The sequence below is a fragment of the Oreochromis aureus genome, linkage group 10, assembly GCF_013358895.1.
Source record: "Oreochromis aureus strain Israel breed Guangdong linkage group 10, ZZ_aureus, whole genome shotgun sequence".
Classification (NCBI taxonomy): domain Eukaryota; kingdom Metazoa; phylum Chordata; class Actinopteri; order Cichliformes; family Cichlidae; genus Oreochromis; species Oreochromis aureus.
Window position 1 is genome coordinate 26,281,142 of NC_052951.1, and position 12,288 is coordinate 26,293,429.

Sequence of the window (12,288 nt, forward strand, 5' to 3'; positions counted from 1 at the left end):
CGATCGCTAATTACAGTCAATGGTCGCTAACTTAAAACCCGCGCGCACCCGTTACGTGATTGTCGGGACGTTTCCTCAGGTAATGAAATACTTCCAGAGTCTATGGCAGATTTATTGTCCATCGTTAATGGCTTTGCAGCAATTATGTAGCTAGTTTACAATACGGTGACTTCCGCCTCTCTTACAGAAAAAAACAACAAAACAATTTCCTCGTCTCTAAGAGCCTTATTGTTGTTTTTGTAATTGCATTACTGCTTTTCTTACTAGAAACTCAATGTGATTGCAATATAAATAATATGCATTTATATCCATGGTATTACAGTCACGGCAATCTGTAATGTGAAATATTTTTATGCCTTGCATTTTATGGCTTTATTTTCCACTCTCTGGTTCGCAGACACGTACAATTACCCATCAGTCCATACTTTAGTTCTTCTGTTAGATGCTTCCAGCACTTTTACAACACATACTTAAGTGTTTAGAATCATCCGAAGCTGTAAACTGGCACTAAAAACACCTCCAGGGAGCTTTCTCTCTGGGGTGTTTCTATCATATGTATCACCTTACCCGGGTAGTGGAAAATCAATGACAACCAAAAAAATGTCTGCTCTACCCTGTTCATTGCTCCTCCCCTGCTGTCAGGATTGCTGCTGTTGAACTTATTTGATGAAACTGTGGATATTTCTACGTTAACAGGGCAATCATTTTGGGTATGACTCTTGGATAACACCTGTAATCTTGGTTTTTAGCTTGATGTCTCTCATTTGGCTGATGCTGCTGTTCTCAGGTAAGATGCTCTTTTTGTAATTGAATGAAAGGTCCACATGAATTCATTTAGATGCTTCGTCTTTGTGGCATTTTACGTCAGAATGAAGCAGCTGTCACATGTCCTGATTTTTTATATCGTTTTAATTTTGTGAGCCTGTGCTTTGCTTATTGTATTTGGTCAACAATACCAGACACATTCAGATGTAACGCTAAATGCAGTGATAAAGAAAAGGTCACCTTGGCTGATGGTTATTATAAAGCATCCTCTTAACATTGTGTTTAAATCCATAAAAATTTATTTTAAAAATGTGGATTTCCTTACATTATTCTCATTGCTTTACATTAAAGTGGCAAAATGAAGGGAATGCAGAACAATGAATTCCTCATGCACCTCTCTGCCTTTTTTTAATAAGTGATCCAGGAAATTCAAAAGGGACTTTTTGATACCCCCAGCTTACCACAAACTTAATTACCCCATTCTTTTTGTGTTGTGTAAATTCAAGTAGGCAACAGATATTGAGTTTAGGCATGATATGATATGATATCTTTTTTAGTAATCCACTGATGTAATAGTTTAAGCCTTAGATTTTCCTCTGCACAATTGGACAGCAGTACACTGTCTTAGCCTTTGTGTCCTGTCAGCTGTTTGTCTAAGTGGTACTCTTTCTTTAACTTTTAGCCCATCTGGCTGAATGTGTGCCAGAAAAGCCAAAGAGGTCAGCTCTGAACCAGCTGACCAGGACCCTGCTGAGGAACTACGACTGCGGCGTTCGACCTGTTCACAATTGGACCACTCCTACTACTGTCTACATAGACCTGACACTACGGTCTGTCCTTGATGTGGTATGTCAGCTTTGAATGCTTTCTGCTGTGTTTGTACTGCTCCTAACGTTTATGATATTGCATTTTACTCAGTGTCATTTTTCATGCATTTCTTTGTCATTTACAAAGAAACTCAAACAGTAACCTTGGAAGAGTTAATATATAAGAAAAGTTTTAGAAATTGTGTTGAAACTCATTTTCTTTTCTTCAGGATGGAAAGACTCAGAGCATCACTACAAGTATTTGGTACAGACAGGTAAATAGCCTTTTTGTGCTTCCTTTTTGTTTCTTGTTACACAAGTTAAGAAAAAAGGCATTTTTCAGTGTAATAAAATATATATCTTTATAGATAAAAGAGCTTTTTAGTTTAGCTGAAAAATCCTTTGCTCTTTTCAGGTCTGGACAGATGAGTTCCTGGTTTGGGATCCAGACGAGTTTGAGGGTATCAAAGAGATCTCGCTGTCATCTGAAGCTATCTGGATACCTGATGTTATCATTAGTGAATTGTAAGAAAGTGTCTGCACAAACTTTTTTCTCGTGTTCAGTGCAGTGTCCTTCAATTTTACCCAAGTCTCAAACATGATTACGTTTCTTAGATTTTAGAAACATACCACGGAATCCTACTGATCTGATTGTTTTGTATTGTATTAAAGCAATAATACATAAATTGAGAAGATGGTTTACTTTTGGATACTTGCCTGTATCCTCGACTGCCTTGACTGAATGCTAATGTAATACTGCGGCTTTACAAGGGCCATGTCCGATGGTGCTTCACCGGAGAATACAAGATCAGAGACATGCTTCCTGTGATTACAAAAAATATATGGAAAGTCAAAGTCAAAACACCATGCAGTGCATTAAAATATTCTGATATCTTTTAATATGGCAACATTTTTTTTATTTAGTTGAAAACTGTTAGGAAACTACCTCTTCCTGGTAATGGCTATTGTCATGTTTCTGTATTAGAAATTGTATTTTGGCATCCCAGAGGTAATCATGAAATAATCAGAATCAGAATACTTTATTAATGCCAGAGTAAATTATGTACGTCTCAATCTTAGTAAATCTCAGTAACTCTAATCAAAATTAGGTTAGAATTCATGTTAAACATGAGCACTTCTTAGGTGCCGGTTTAGCATGTCCCCATTCATGGGACATGGTGCAGGAAACAGCCACTTTAGTTATGGATCATCTCAACAAAAAGGTGAGCCCGTTCTTGATGTTCATATCTCACCTGTTCTCCCCTCTTTCTCCTCATATCCATTCCAGTGTGGACGAAGGGAAGTCCCCTCCGATCCCCTACGTTTACGTCAACTCTTCTGGCTCAGTAAAGAACAAACGGCCCATCCAGGCAGTGCTAGCTTGCACTCTCGAGATGTACGCCTTTCCGTTTGACAAGCAGAATTGCAGCCTCACCTTCCGAAGTTTGTTGCACTCAGGTCTGTAAACTCAGCCTACGTTTACAGCAGGAGAGTACAGTTTTCATACCTGTGGTGGAGACTTTCAACAGCTTTAAGTAGAGAAATTCAGTCAGAATTACTTCACTTGCTGTATCTGCCTAATCTAAAAAACAACAGTGTTTTTATTGTTTTTTATTGTGCAAGAGAAGGCAGGATGTGACGAGATATATGAGTGTGTGTAGGTGTGTGTATGTTGTGTGTTTTAGGGGCTGCTGTGTGGAAGTATCGGGCTCTATTCAGTCCAAAAGCCTATGTTAGTGAGGGAGGGAGACAAAGAAATAAAATAATAATAAAAATAAAGAAATTAGAAAATTAGGAGCACCTATGGTGATTCAATAGGTTGAAGCTGATTAGATCAACAGTGTTTTTATTTAGTGTCACATAAATTGAACTTTTGTTTTTATAATTTCAGAATCAGAAAACTTTAATTATGTGGTCACAGTTGCTTGAAGAAAGTAAGAACAGTAACTAAGTAAAATAAATTAAATGTTACAATATATTACAGTTAGAAAATCTAACAAAAAGTTCTAATGAATTCATCCCAGTTTACATCTGTTACTAGAATCATAGATATCTATTGCTGCATAAAGTTCAACAAAACATACTTAAATTGTCTTATTCTTTTAATTCAAATCAATTCAATTTTATTTTATTTATATAGCATCAAATCACAACAACAGTCGCTTCAAGGCACTTTATATTGTAAGGTAGACCCTACAATAATACATACAGAGAGAAAAACGCAACAATCATATGACCCCCTATGAGCAAGTACTTTGGCGACAGTGGGAAGGAAAATCTCCCTTTTAACAGGAAGAAACCTCTGGCACAGGGGTGTCAAACTCCAGGCCTCGAGGGCCGGTGTCCTGCAGATTTTAGATCTCACCCAGGTCAACACACCTGAATCAAATGATTAGTTCATTAACAGGCTTCTGGAGAACTTCAAGACATGTTGAGGAGGTAATTTAGCCATTTAAATCAGCTTTCTTTGATCAAGGACACATCTAAAACCTGCAGGACACCGGCCCTCGAGGCCTGGAGTTCGACACCTGTGCTCTGGCAGAACCAGGCTCAGGGAGGGGCGGGGCCATCTGCTGCGACCGGTTGGGGTGAGAGAAGGAAGACGGGAGGAAAGACATGCTGTGGACGAGAGCCACAGCATGTCTTTCTTCTCTTACTGACTTCTGGTCTCAACAATCTTGAGGGTGGTTCCCATTTAATACCAAGATGGACACTGCTAATTTACCTTAGACCATCATGCATCCTATCCTGAAATTTCAAATCCTTATAAATTGAAATGTCATTTCTCATTAGCCACTATCACCGTAATCTCTCCCCAAAGCCTGAAGACCTGGCCCACTAAAGGCTAAAGACTATGGTGATCCACTAAAGCAGTAAACAGTCAAACTGTAGAAGCTGTGCAGTTAATGTTTTTGTATTTTCAGCTAGTGTTCTTTCATATGCCTTTGCAACCATCAGTTATCATTGCCTTGTAAACGACATAGCTTCAGTCCTGTGATAAAAACTGAACCATCTCTTGGACAACTGATGAAAGACATCAACTGATAAAGACAGTGAGTGAAATGCTGAACTTATTTTATTTCGTATTTGCAGTGTTTATCATGCCATTCAGCTGTAGAGTTTGCCACAGCTGACAGATGACATGCACCTTGCTTAAAAATCTGTGGATAGTAGAAGGAAAACTGAATAATTTGAAATTGATTTGTCCGCCACTGTGAGACAAAGGTGACAACACAGTACAAGGAGATAGCAGATACACACTACGCTCATTGTTGTTTCTTCTGCCATCTTTTATTCTTCATTATCTCTCCCTCTGCAGTGCAAGAAATAAACTTGGCCCTTTTGAGGAATGAAAACACCACTGCTAATGATAGAAAGCAGTTCATGAATGATGGAGAATGGGAACTGCTGTCCATTCCTTCACGCTACCGGCTGAGTCAACAAAACGAAACTGAATATGCCTACATCCAATTTAACGTACGTGACTTATCGTACTTAGTGTGCATTCATCACATTTACTGTTATTGTGAGTAATTTAAATGAAACTGGTTATCTTATAAATCTAACAGCAATCAAATACTAATATTTCTGGTGTCTAATAGATTATTATTTCAGAGGCGTAACCGCTCCGTAACAAGTGAGAGAGTAACTGTGCCGTGATGGCTCTGATTGCTAGTCGATGGTGAGCTTTAAACTGTAGTTCTCTGCGGGTTACACCCCGAAGCGTTGCGGTGGAATTGTAAAGTGTAAAGCAATTGGCTGCGACCTTCATGGATTGAGCTAGAGAGCTAATGCCAAATGATGAGGCTGAGGCTGTTTCTGGCAAGTAAAGAGACAGATAGAGAGAGAGAAGCTGATAGACAGGGGAGGGTGAGCAACCATAATGAGACTGTCTCAGTGGCTGCCTGATCAATGGACTTCTTGTTAGCGGGGAGCAAAATGGCCCCATAGCCCATTGCAGGTGGAGAGCAGGGAGGGCTGCTAGTTATCCAGCTCAAAGAGCCAAGGGTTTTTTTTGTAATGGAGCATTTCATGGCTCACTGGGATATTGTTACACTGTGACAGTGTTGTTGCGTGCAATAGATATTTTATATAAAAACGTCTGACTTCTGAGAAAATGTTGCTTTTCACAAGCTGGAGAAAGTAACAGAGCAACATTCAGCTGCTATTAATAACCCAAATACTTGAACATGAACAAACAAATCTACACACATTCAGAATCGACATCTATAGCCTGAGAAGAGCTGATTCTCTATTCATCGAAATGAAAAGTCATAGTGAAATCCAAACATATTCATTCCAGTTTGGAAGTAAAAAAATGCATTAAAGCATTCATAGTGATGTCTATTCATGCCTTGGAACACAAGCTTATTTAACAGTAGGCCACTTGATGTCACTGCACACTGTTATATTGTTGTTACATAAATAATAATGGCTATGGCTTTTTTTATCACTCGTTGATGACTGGGGCCCATTTCATGAATTTGGCAATTGGGGTCAACTACTTTCACACTAATTTTGTCACTTTTAACTGATCTGAAGAAATGAAAACCTTGAATCCTATGACCGAATATGGGAAAGGACTGTCAGACTTGCAAATTTATATTTAATTTGCGAGTGATGATAAGTTGGGATGCCAGCAATTTTTGCAATCTGTACCAGAGTAGTGCTCATAAATCACTTTGTGAAGCAGGCTGTAGCTTGACAAATTGAGACCAGCTGAGTGATAGACGTGTTTGTAGACAGCTGATATTCTGCAGAGAACGATGGAAAATGACTTTGAGAGAGAGTGTCCTAGATGTAGTGAATAAGACACTCCTGTGATTACATATCATATGTGCTGTGAATGCTAACAAAGTTTAACGAGTGCAGTGTAAACAGAAGTTACTTCAGGGACTCACTCTCTCAGAGAGAGTAATGAAAGGCTCCCTCACAGCAGCAGCTAGTGAAACATCAGTTAGCTGGTAATTATTATCAGGCATGGTTTCAACTTGTTATGAAGGGAAACTTTCTAACAGGATTATGTTTAGTTTTTCATTAATCACCATCACGGCAGCTCAGACACATGAACACACTAGAGAGAGATTTACTGGAGGTTTTTCAGGGTGTTTGGTTATCAAAAATCAGACATAATTGAATTTTAGATTATTACTAGTACTCAACACACAAGTTAACTCGTGTTATCACACAGGAGCCAACAGGCAGCGGTGGTTAGGACTGTTACCACACAGCAAGAAGTCCCTGGGTTAAAATCCACCATCTGGCTGGGGTCTTTCTGTGTGCAGTCTGCATGTTCTCCCCATGACTGTGTGGGTTCTTACCGGGTACCCTGGCTTCCTCCCACAGTCCAAAGACATGCAGTCAGTGGGGTTAGACAATTTAGGTGATTCTAAATGAATTAACCCTGCAACAAACTGGTGACCTGTCCAGTGTGTACCCTGCCTCTTGCCCGATGGCAGCTGGGATACGCTCCAACACAGAATAAATGAAAGAAAATGGATGGAGTGACAGTGAAAATATGTTCAAGATTAATGAAGTTTATTGTCATATACACCACAAAATACAAGTGGTTACGCAGAGCAATGAAATTCTTACTTTGCAGGTTCCCTTCACACAACTAAATAACAACTAACTAAAATAAAGTGTAAACTTAACCCTGAGCATAGAAAATAGCACTGAAAATAATAATAAAGTAAAACAAGTGCAGCTTATGTGTAGGTGTAGTCAGAATTTAAAGTGCAAGTAGTTGCAACACTGTCACAGTGTAATATATGCAGAGTATGCAATATTAAAATGTTCATATTGTATGAAGTTGTGTTATGTTGTATATAAATGTACAAAATTGCAAATTTACAGGTGAAAGATCATTACAGTTCAACAATTAGTCATTGATTCAGTAGCCTGATGGCCTGTGGATAAAAACTGTATTTTTTTTAGTCTGGTTGTCCTCTCTGTTACAGCTGATAATGTGTTTTGTAGATTATACAGAATAATAAGGACATTTATTTTGTGCTGCTGCTTTTCTGTGTCCTAAGTAAAATGTCCCTCAGTTCCATTCAGGTGGGTTTGGAGGCAGAAATATCAGAGATAAGTGTTTCATGCACACAGCTGTTTGTTTGGAGAGATAAACAAATATTCCATGGTTATATTTAAAAGTGACTCTGAAATTAGGTGTGTGAACTGTCAAGACTTGCGGATATTATTTCTGTCTGTCTTCTGTCCTTCATACCTCAGCTCACCGGCCTCATCTTTTATTCAGGTGTTGATTCGCCGGCGCCCCCTGCTGTACGTGGTAGGACTCCTCATCCCGAGCATCTTCCTCATGTTGGTAGATGTGATGAGCTTCTACCTGCCTCTGAACAGCGGTACACGCATCACCTTTAAGATCAGCATACTGCTCGGCTACACCGTCTTCAGAGTCAACATGACAGATGAACTGCCTGTTACTGCTGTCAGGACTTCACTCATTGGTGGGATTTTAAAGACACACATATGTAAAGCAAACAACCTATATCCTGTTTTTTATTCTGTAACTGAAGACAGAAAGGTTAATGTAAAATAAATTCCAATGTGCACTGTCTGCAAAACATTAATTTGTAGAATGACAATAGTATGTCTAGTAGTACTGGGGGAATACAAGAGGAAAAACAAGTGGAGCCTAATTGAAGAAGCAGAATCTGAAATACCTTAATTAAATTATGAAGCTCTGAGTGCTCCCCACATTTAATTTTACACACAGTAATTTATCTGGGGAGGCTGCAAACCTGCTCTGCCTTAAATAGAGTGCTCCATGAAAAACCTATAAAGAGTAAGGGTAATGTTAAACCATAGAAAAGATCACTCTTAGACTAAATACCCCAAGACTGGCAGTGTGGCACAATATGAAGGCAGTTTGAGGTAGAATCAGACTGTGAGCATGGAAATAGGTGTCTGGGCAATCAGTAAAGCTTTATTGTAAATATCGGTTATAGTTTGGCTTTTATGTAACTAGACACTATTGTAAGTGTTTCTATATTCTCCACCCAGTTTCTGAACTATGCAATCTCCATTTAGGGGTATTCTTTGTGGTGTGCATGGCCCTGCTGATGCTCAGTCTGATCAAGTCTATACTGGTTGTGAAGCTGCTTCACTACAGTGAGAAGGAGGTCAAGGAAATGTCAGTGTCTGCCTGCCTGTTGGACAAGTACGGCTCAGCTGGTCATGTCTTTACTGAGAGTGCTTTAACTTCCATCAAAACCCTCGACCACATAAACCCGTCTGGAGGTAAACTTTAAGACTCGTTTTCCCAAATGTGCTATTGGCAGCGGATATAAGAGTACATTTTTTTATTTTTTTACTTTGCTTCAGCAAAATTGAAAACAACATCATGAGTCATGGGAGGAAAAACACTTACACGGGAGCCAAGGCACATCTTATCTGTGGGAAAATTTAAGCTCTAAAAATAGAAATAGAAATACACACTGTGCCAAAGCGTATGGAAAGTCTTTTTGAAAGTAGGACAAAAATGCATTAGTGGAATAGTTGAGGGTGGAATAGCAGCAGGGTGGCACAGTGGGCCAAGTCAATGGGGCTATTGTACAGGATATAAAGCTAGTAAAGGATATAAACTGTCTCCTACTCCATAAATGTATATTCATTACTTACATTGTAATGTTTTTTTTTCTTAGACTATGAGCTTGAAAACTCACTGGATGAGGATCTGCTGTCCCTGAATGAGATCCAGGATACTCCCACTGGGCTGGAGGGGCTCCTCCGAGAGCTGGTTTCCCTCCGTCTAGCTTTTTCCCAGGAGGACAGCGAGTCTTCAGCTCAGAGCGAATGGCTGGCCCTCTGCTCTAAGCTCGACTGCTTCCTGTTTCGCCTTTATCTGCTGGTTCTGGGCTTGTATGCTGGAACGCTACTGCTGCTCTGGGTCAACTGGAGCTTTGCTTGACTTAACTGCACATTTAAAAACAGTCCTTGCCTATGTCCACTGTACTTGCAGAGATAAATACTGCGCTGTTGCTGTGTATAGAATAAACCTGATTTAAATAAAAATATAGGCTACTTCAAGAAGTGCTCATATATATTTAACCTAAGAAACACTGATTACAATACACTTTATTTGCATATCACTGTTGTTGACACAGTGCTTTAAAATGATGATTATATGTTGCAATGTGGCTGTTTTTTTTTTGACTGTTTTTAGTTTTAATCACAGTTTTGGATCTTTGGGGTCTAAGAACAGGATGTGGTCAAAACAACAGTTTATTCAGATTATATAAATTATTAAAAAAAACTATGTTTATTACTGACAGATTGAGTAATGCCTTTTAAATAGCCAGTACAAATATTTGGCAAAACTGCAAAAAGTACACTTGAAGTCTTCTGGAGCAATAGCTACTCTTTAAATATGCTGCTCGCGTAACCGCCACCGCTCTAGCCATCGTAGCACTGTATCATCATTCTGACAAAGACATTATTGTATCGGCTCTGTTATTATGTTTCCCGGCAGTGAAGATTTACTCAGAGATACTGTACAATAAAGTAGCTCTCAGGAGAAAATTCTCACTTCCAGTGTGATGCTATGATATTGTATTCATACTTTAATCTCCATCCTACTGCCACAAAATGGATCAGTGAAAACCTTTCAGAGCTCAGCTGCTGTGTCTCTATTCCCTGGTGGTTTCCTAATAGTCCTAATAAGAATATCAAATGTGCACAGAAAACTTGCCAGTGTAACGATCAATATTAATGTAGTTTTGACGGTATCAGCAACCTCTTTTTTCCAGTATATCTGGTTACACGATGTTATGCAACACATCTGAAAATAAATCTTTCATCATTGCTTTGTTAGTGTCTCTGTGAGGCTTCCAGTGGCTGTTTAAGATGTCTGCATTCGCTTTGTTTTGGATATAAATGTAATCTGTAGATGTTTGTGTCTGTTTTTTTTTTAAATAAAAATAATAACCACAAAAAGAATGTGATTATTTTGCAAAGATAAAACATGACAGAAGAAGCAACGAAAGCTTTTGTGAGGCAAAGGAACGCTGGATCCTGCCTTTCTGAAATACACATGATTACAGACTTAGTATGCATCCATTTAGAGAGACAGCTACAAGCCCTCAAAGGCTTCGCTGCTCATATTCATTATTTCTGAAACCCGGAGAGCAGGCGAGTGAAAAAGTAGGCCACAAAACCTTTCTTTAGGAAATTTCACATGAATGAAACTAAAGAGTTATTACAACCCTCCATGGCTTAGAGCTAAAGGTTCAATCCAAATCAAACCTAGTTGTTTTTGTTTGAATTGGAATCTGAATTTGAAAACTACTTACATTATATAAGTCAAAAACCAAAACTTTGAGTATTTTAGATATGGTCAGTGTGAAAGTGAACTACAATATTGTCCTCTTTCAAGGTGCAGTTAAGATCAGGGGCTAAACATGTGGCACAGAGGCCCGAATTTTAAGATTTTAAGATTACGCTTAAAACTTCCCTTTTTGCAAAAGCATATAGTTAGGGCTGGATCAGGTGACCCTGAACCCTCCCTTAGTTATGCTGCAATAGGTTTAGGTTTCTTCTTCAGTCAGCTTTCTCACTCTCTATGTGTTAACAGATCTCTCTGCACTGAATCACACTTGTTATTAATCTCTGGCTCTCTTCCACACCATGTCTTCTATCCTGTCTTCCTTCTCTCGCCCCAACCAGTCGCAGCAGATGGCCCCGCCCCTCCCTGAGCCTGGTTCTGCCGGAGGTTTCTTCCTGTTAAAAGGGAGTTTTTCCTTCCCACTGTTGCCAAAGTGCTTGCTCATAGGGGGTCACATGATTGTTTGGTTTTTCTCTGTATGTATTATTGTAGGGTCTACCTTACAATATAAAGCGCCTTGAGGCGACTGTTGTTGTGATTTGGCGCTATATAAATAAAACTGAATTGAATTGAATAGAACTGGCCTGCCAAAGAGCCCAGTTCACCTTGCTACTTTGCAAAGGGTAACAGCTGCAAATGATTCATTAATCATTTTAATTTTTCAATAAGGTATACCACTATTCCTTGTATGGCCATGAAAATGTATTGAAAGTAAATAGTATTTCTAGATCCTGATAAATTGCAACATGCTACTGTTGTTTAAATCCAAAAGCACCGAACATGTGAAGCCTACGTGTATTTGTGGACTTCACTGTAGTCTGAAGATTGTACAGCATATGTAATGACAGTAGACTAAGTAGTATTAGGGATGATTGAGCATTTTGAAGGCAGATCCAGCAAAGATTATTTCAGTGTTGTACAGATAACTGGGCTGTATGCGGCACATAATCAGTTTACTCATTGTAAGTACTGTAGATAGAGCAATCCTGGCCACGAACCTTTGCAATATGCTCTGAGTTTTGAATTTCATAAACAAAATATTATGCCCTTTCCTTAAAAGTTAATGGGCATATTTACCAAACAAAATGTACCCTGATGTAAAACTGAGGACAGCTGAAAACTGGCTAATAAAAATTCACACCGCCACGCTCCTTTTTAATTGTTTTTAAGGCATTAATTGCTGACACTTTGAGACTAAAATGAGATGACACTCTTGCCTAATGGTTTCTTAATTGGTAAACATTGTAACATACTGGCCTGGGATCGTATTATTGAATTAAATAACTTCTCAGACATGACATATGATCCAGTCGCAGAACTCTGGCTCCATTTATCTGAGCGAGCTGCTGCTTTATTGAACAAGGAGTGGTG

General features: G+C 38.9%; 1 protein-coding gene across 2 annotated transcripts; it reads left to right on the forward strand.

Annotated features, from left to right (window-relative positions):
* Nucleotides 1-2: 2 nt before the first annotated feature.
* Nucleotides 3-10,456, forward strand: htr3b (5-hydroxytryptamine (serotonin) receptor 3B). 2 transcript variants are annotated; one of them, XM_039618950.1, is made up of 10 exons: nt 3-79; nt 750-787; nt 1,448-1,611; nt 1,802-1,846; nt 1,987-2,096; nt 2,860-3,029; nt 4,891-5,048; nt 7,831-8,041; nt 8,625-8,834; nt 9,239-10,456. In XM_039618950.1, exons 2-10 carry the CDS (start codon nt 754-756, stop codon nt 9,502-9,504), a joined length of 1,368 nt encoding a protein of 455 aa, XP_039474884.1. In that variant the 5' UTR covers nt 3-79; nt 750-753; the 3' UTR covers nt 9,505-10,456. The 2 variants fall into 2 exon arrangements, with proteins under 2 accessions (XP_039474884.1, XP_031603489.1); XM_031747629.2 differs by lacking the exon at nt 3-79 and having other exon boundaries at nt 700-787.
* Nucleotides 10,457-12,288: the final 1,832 nt, after the last annotated feature.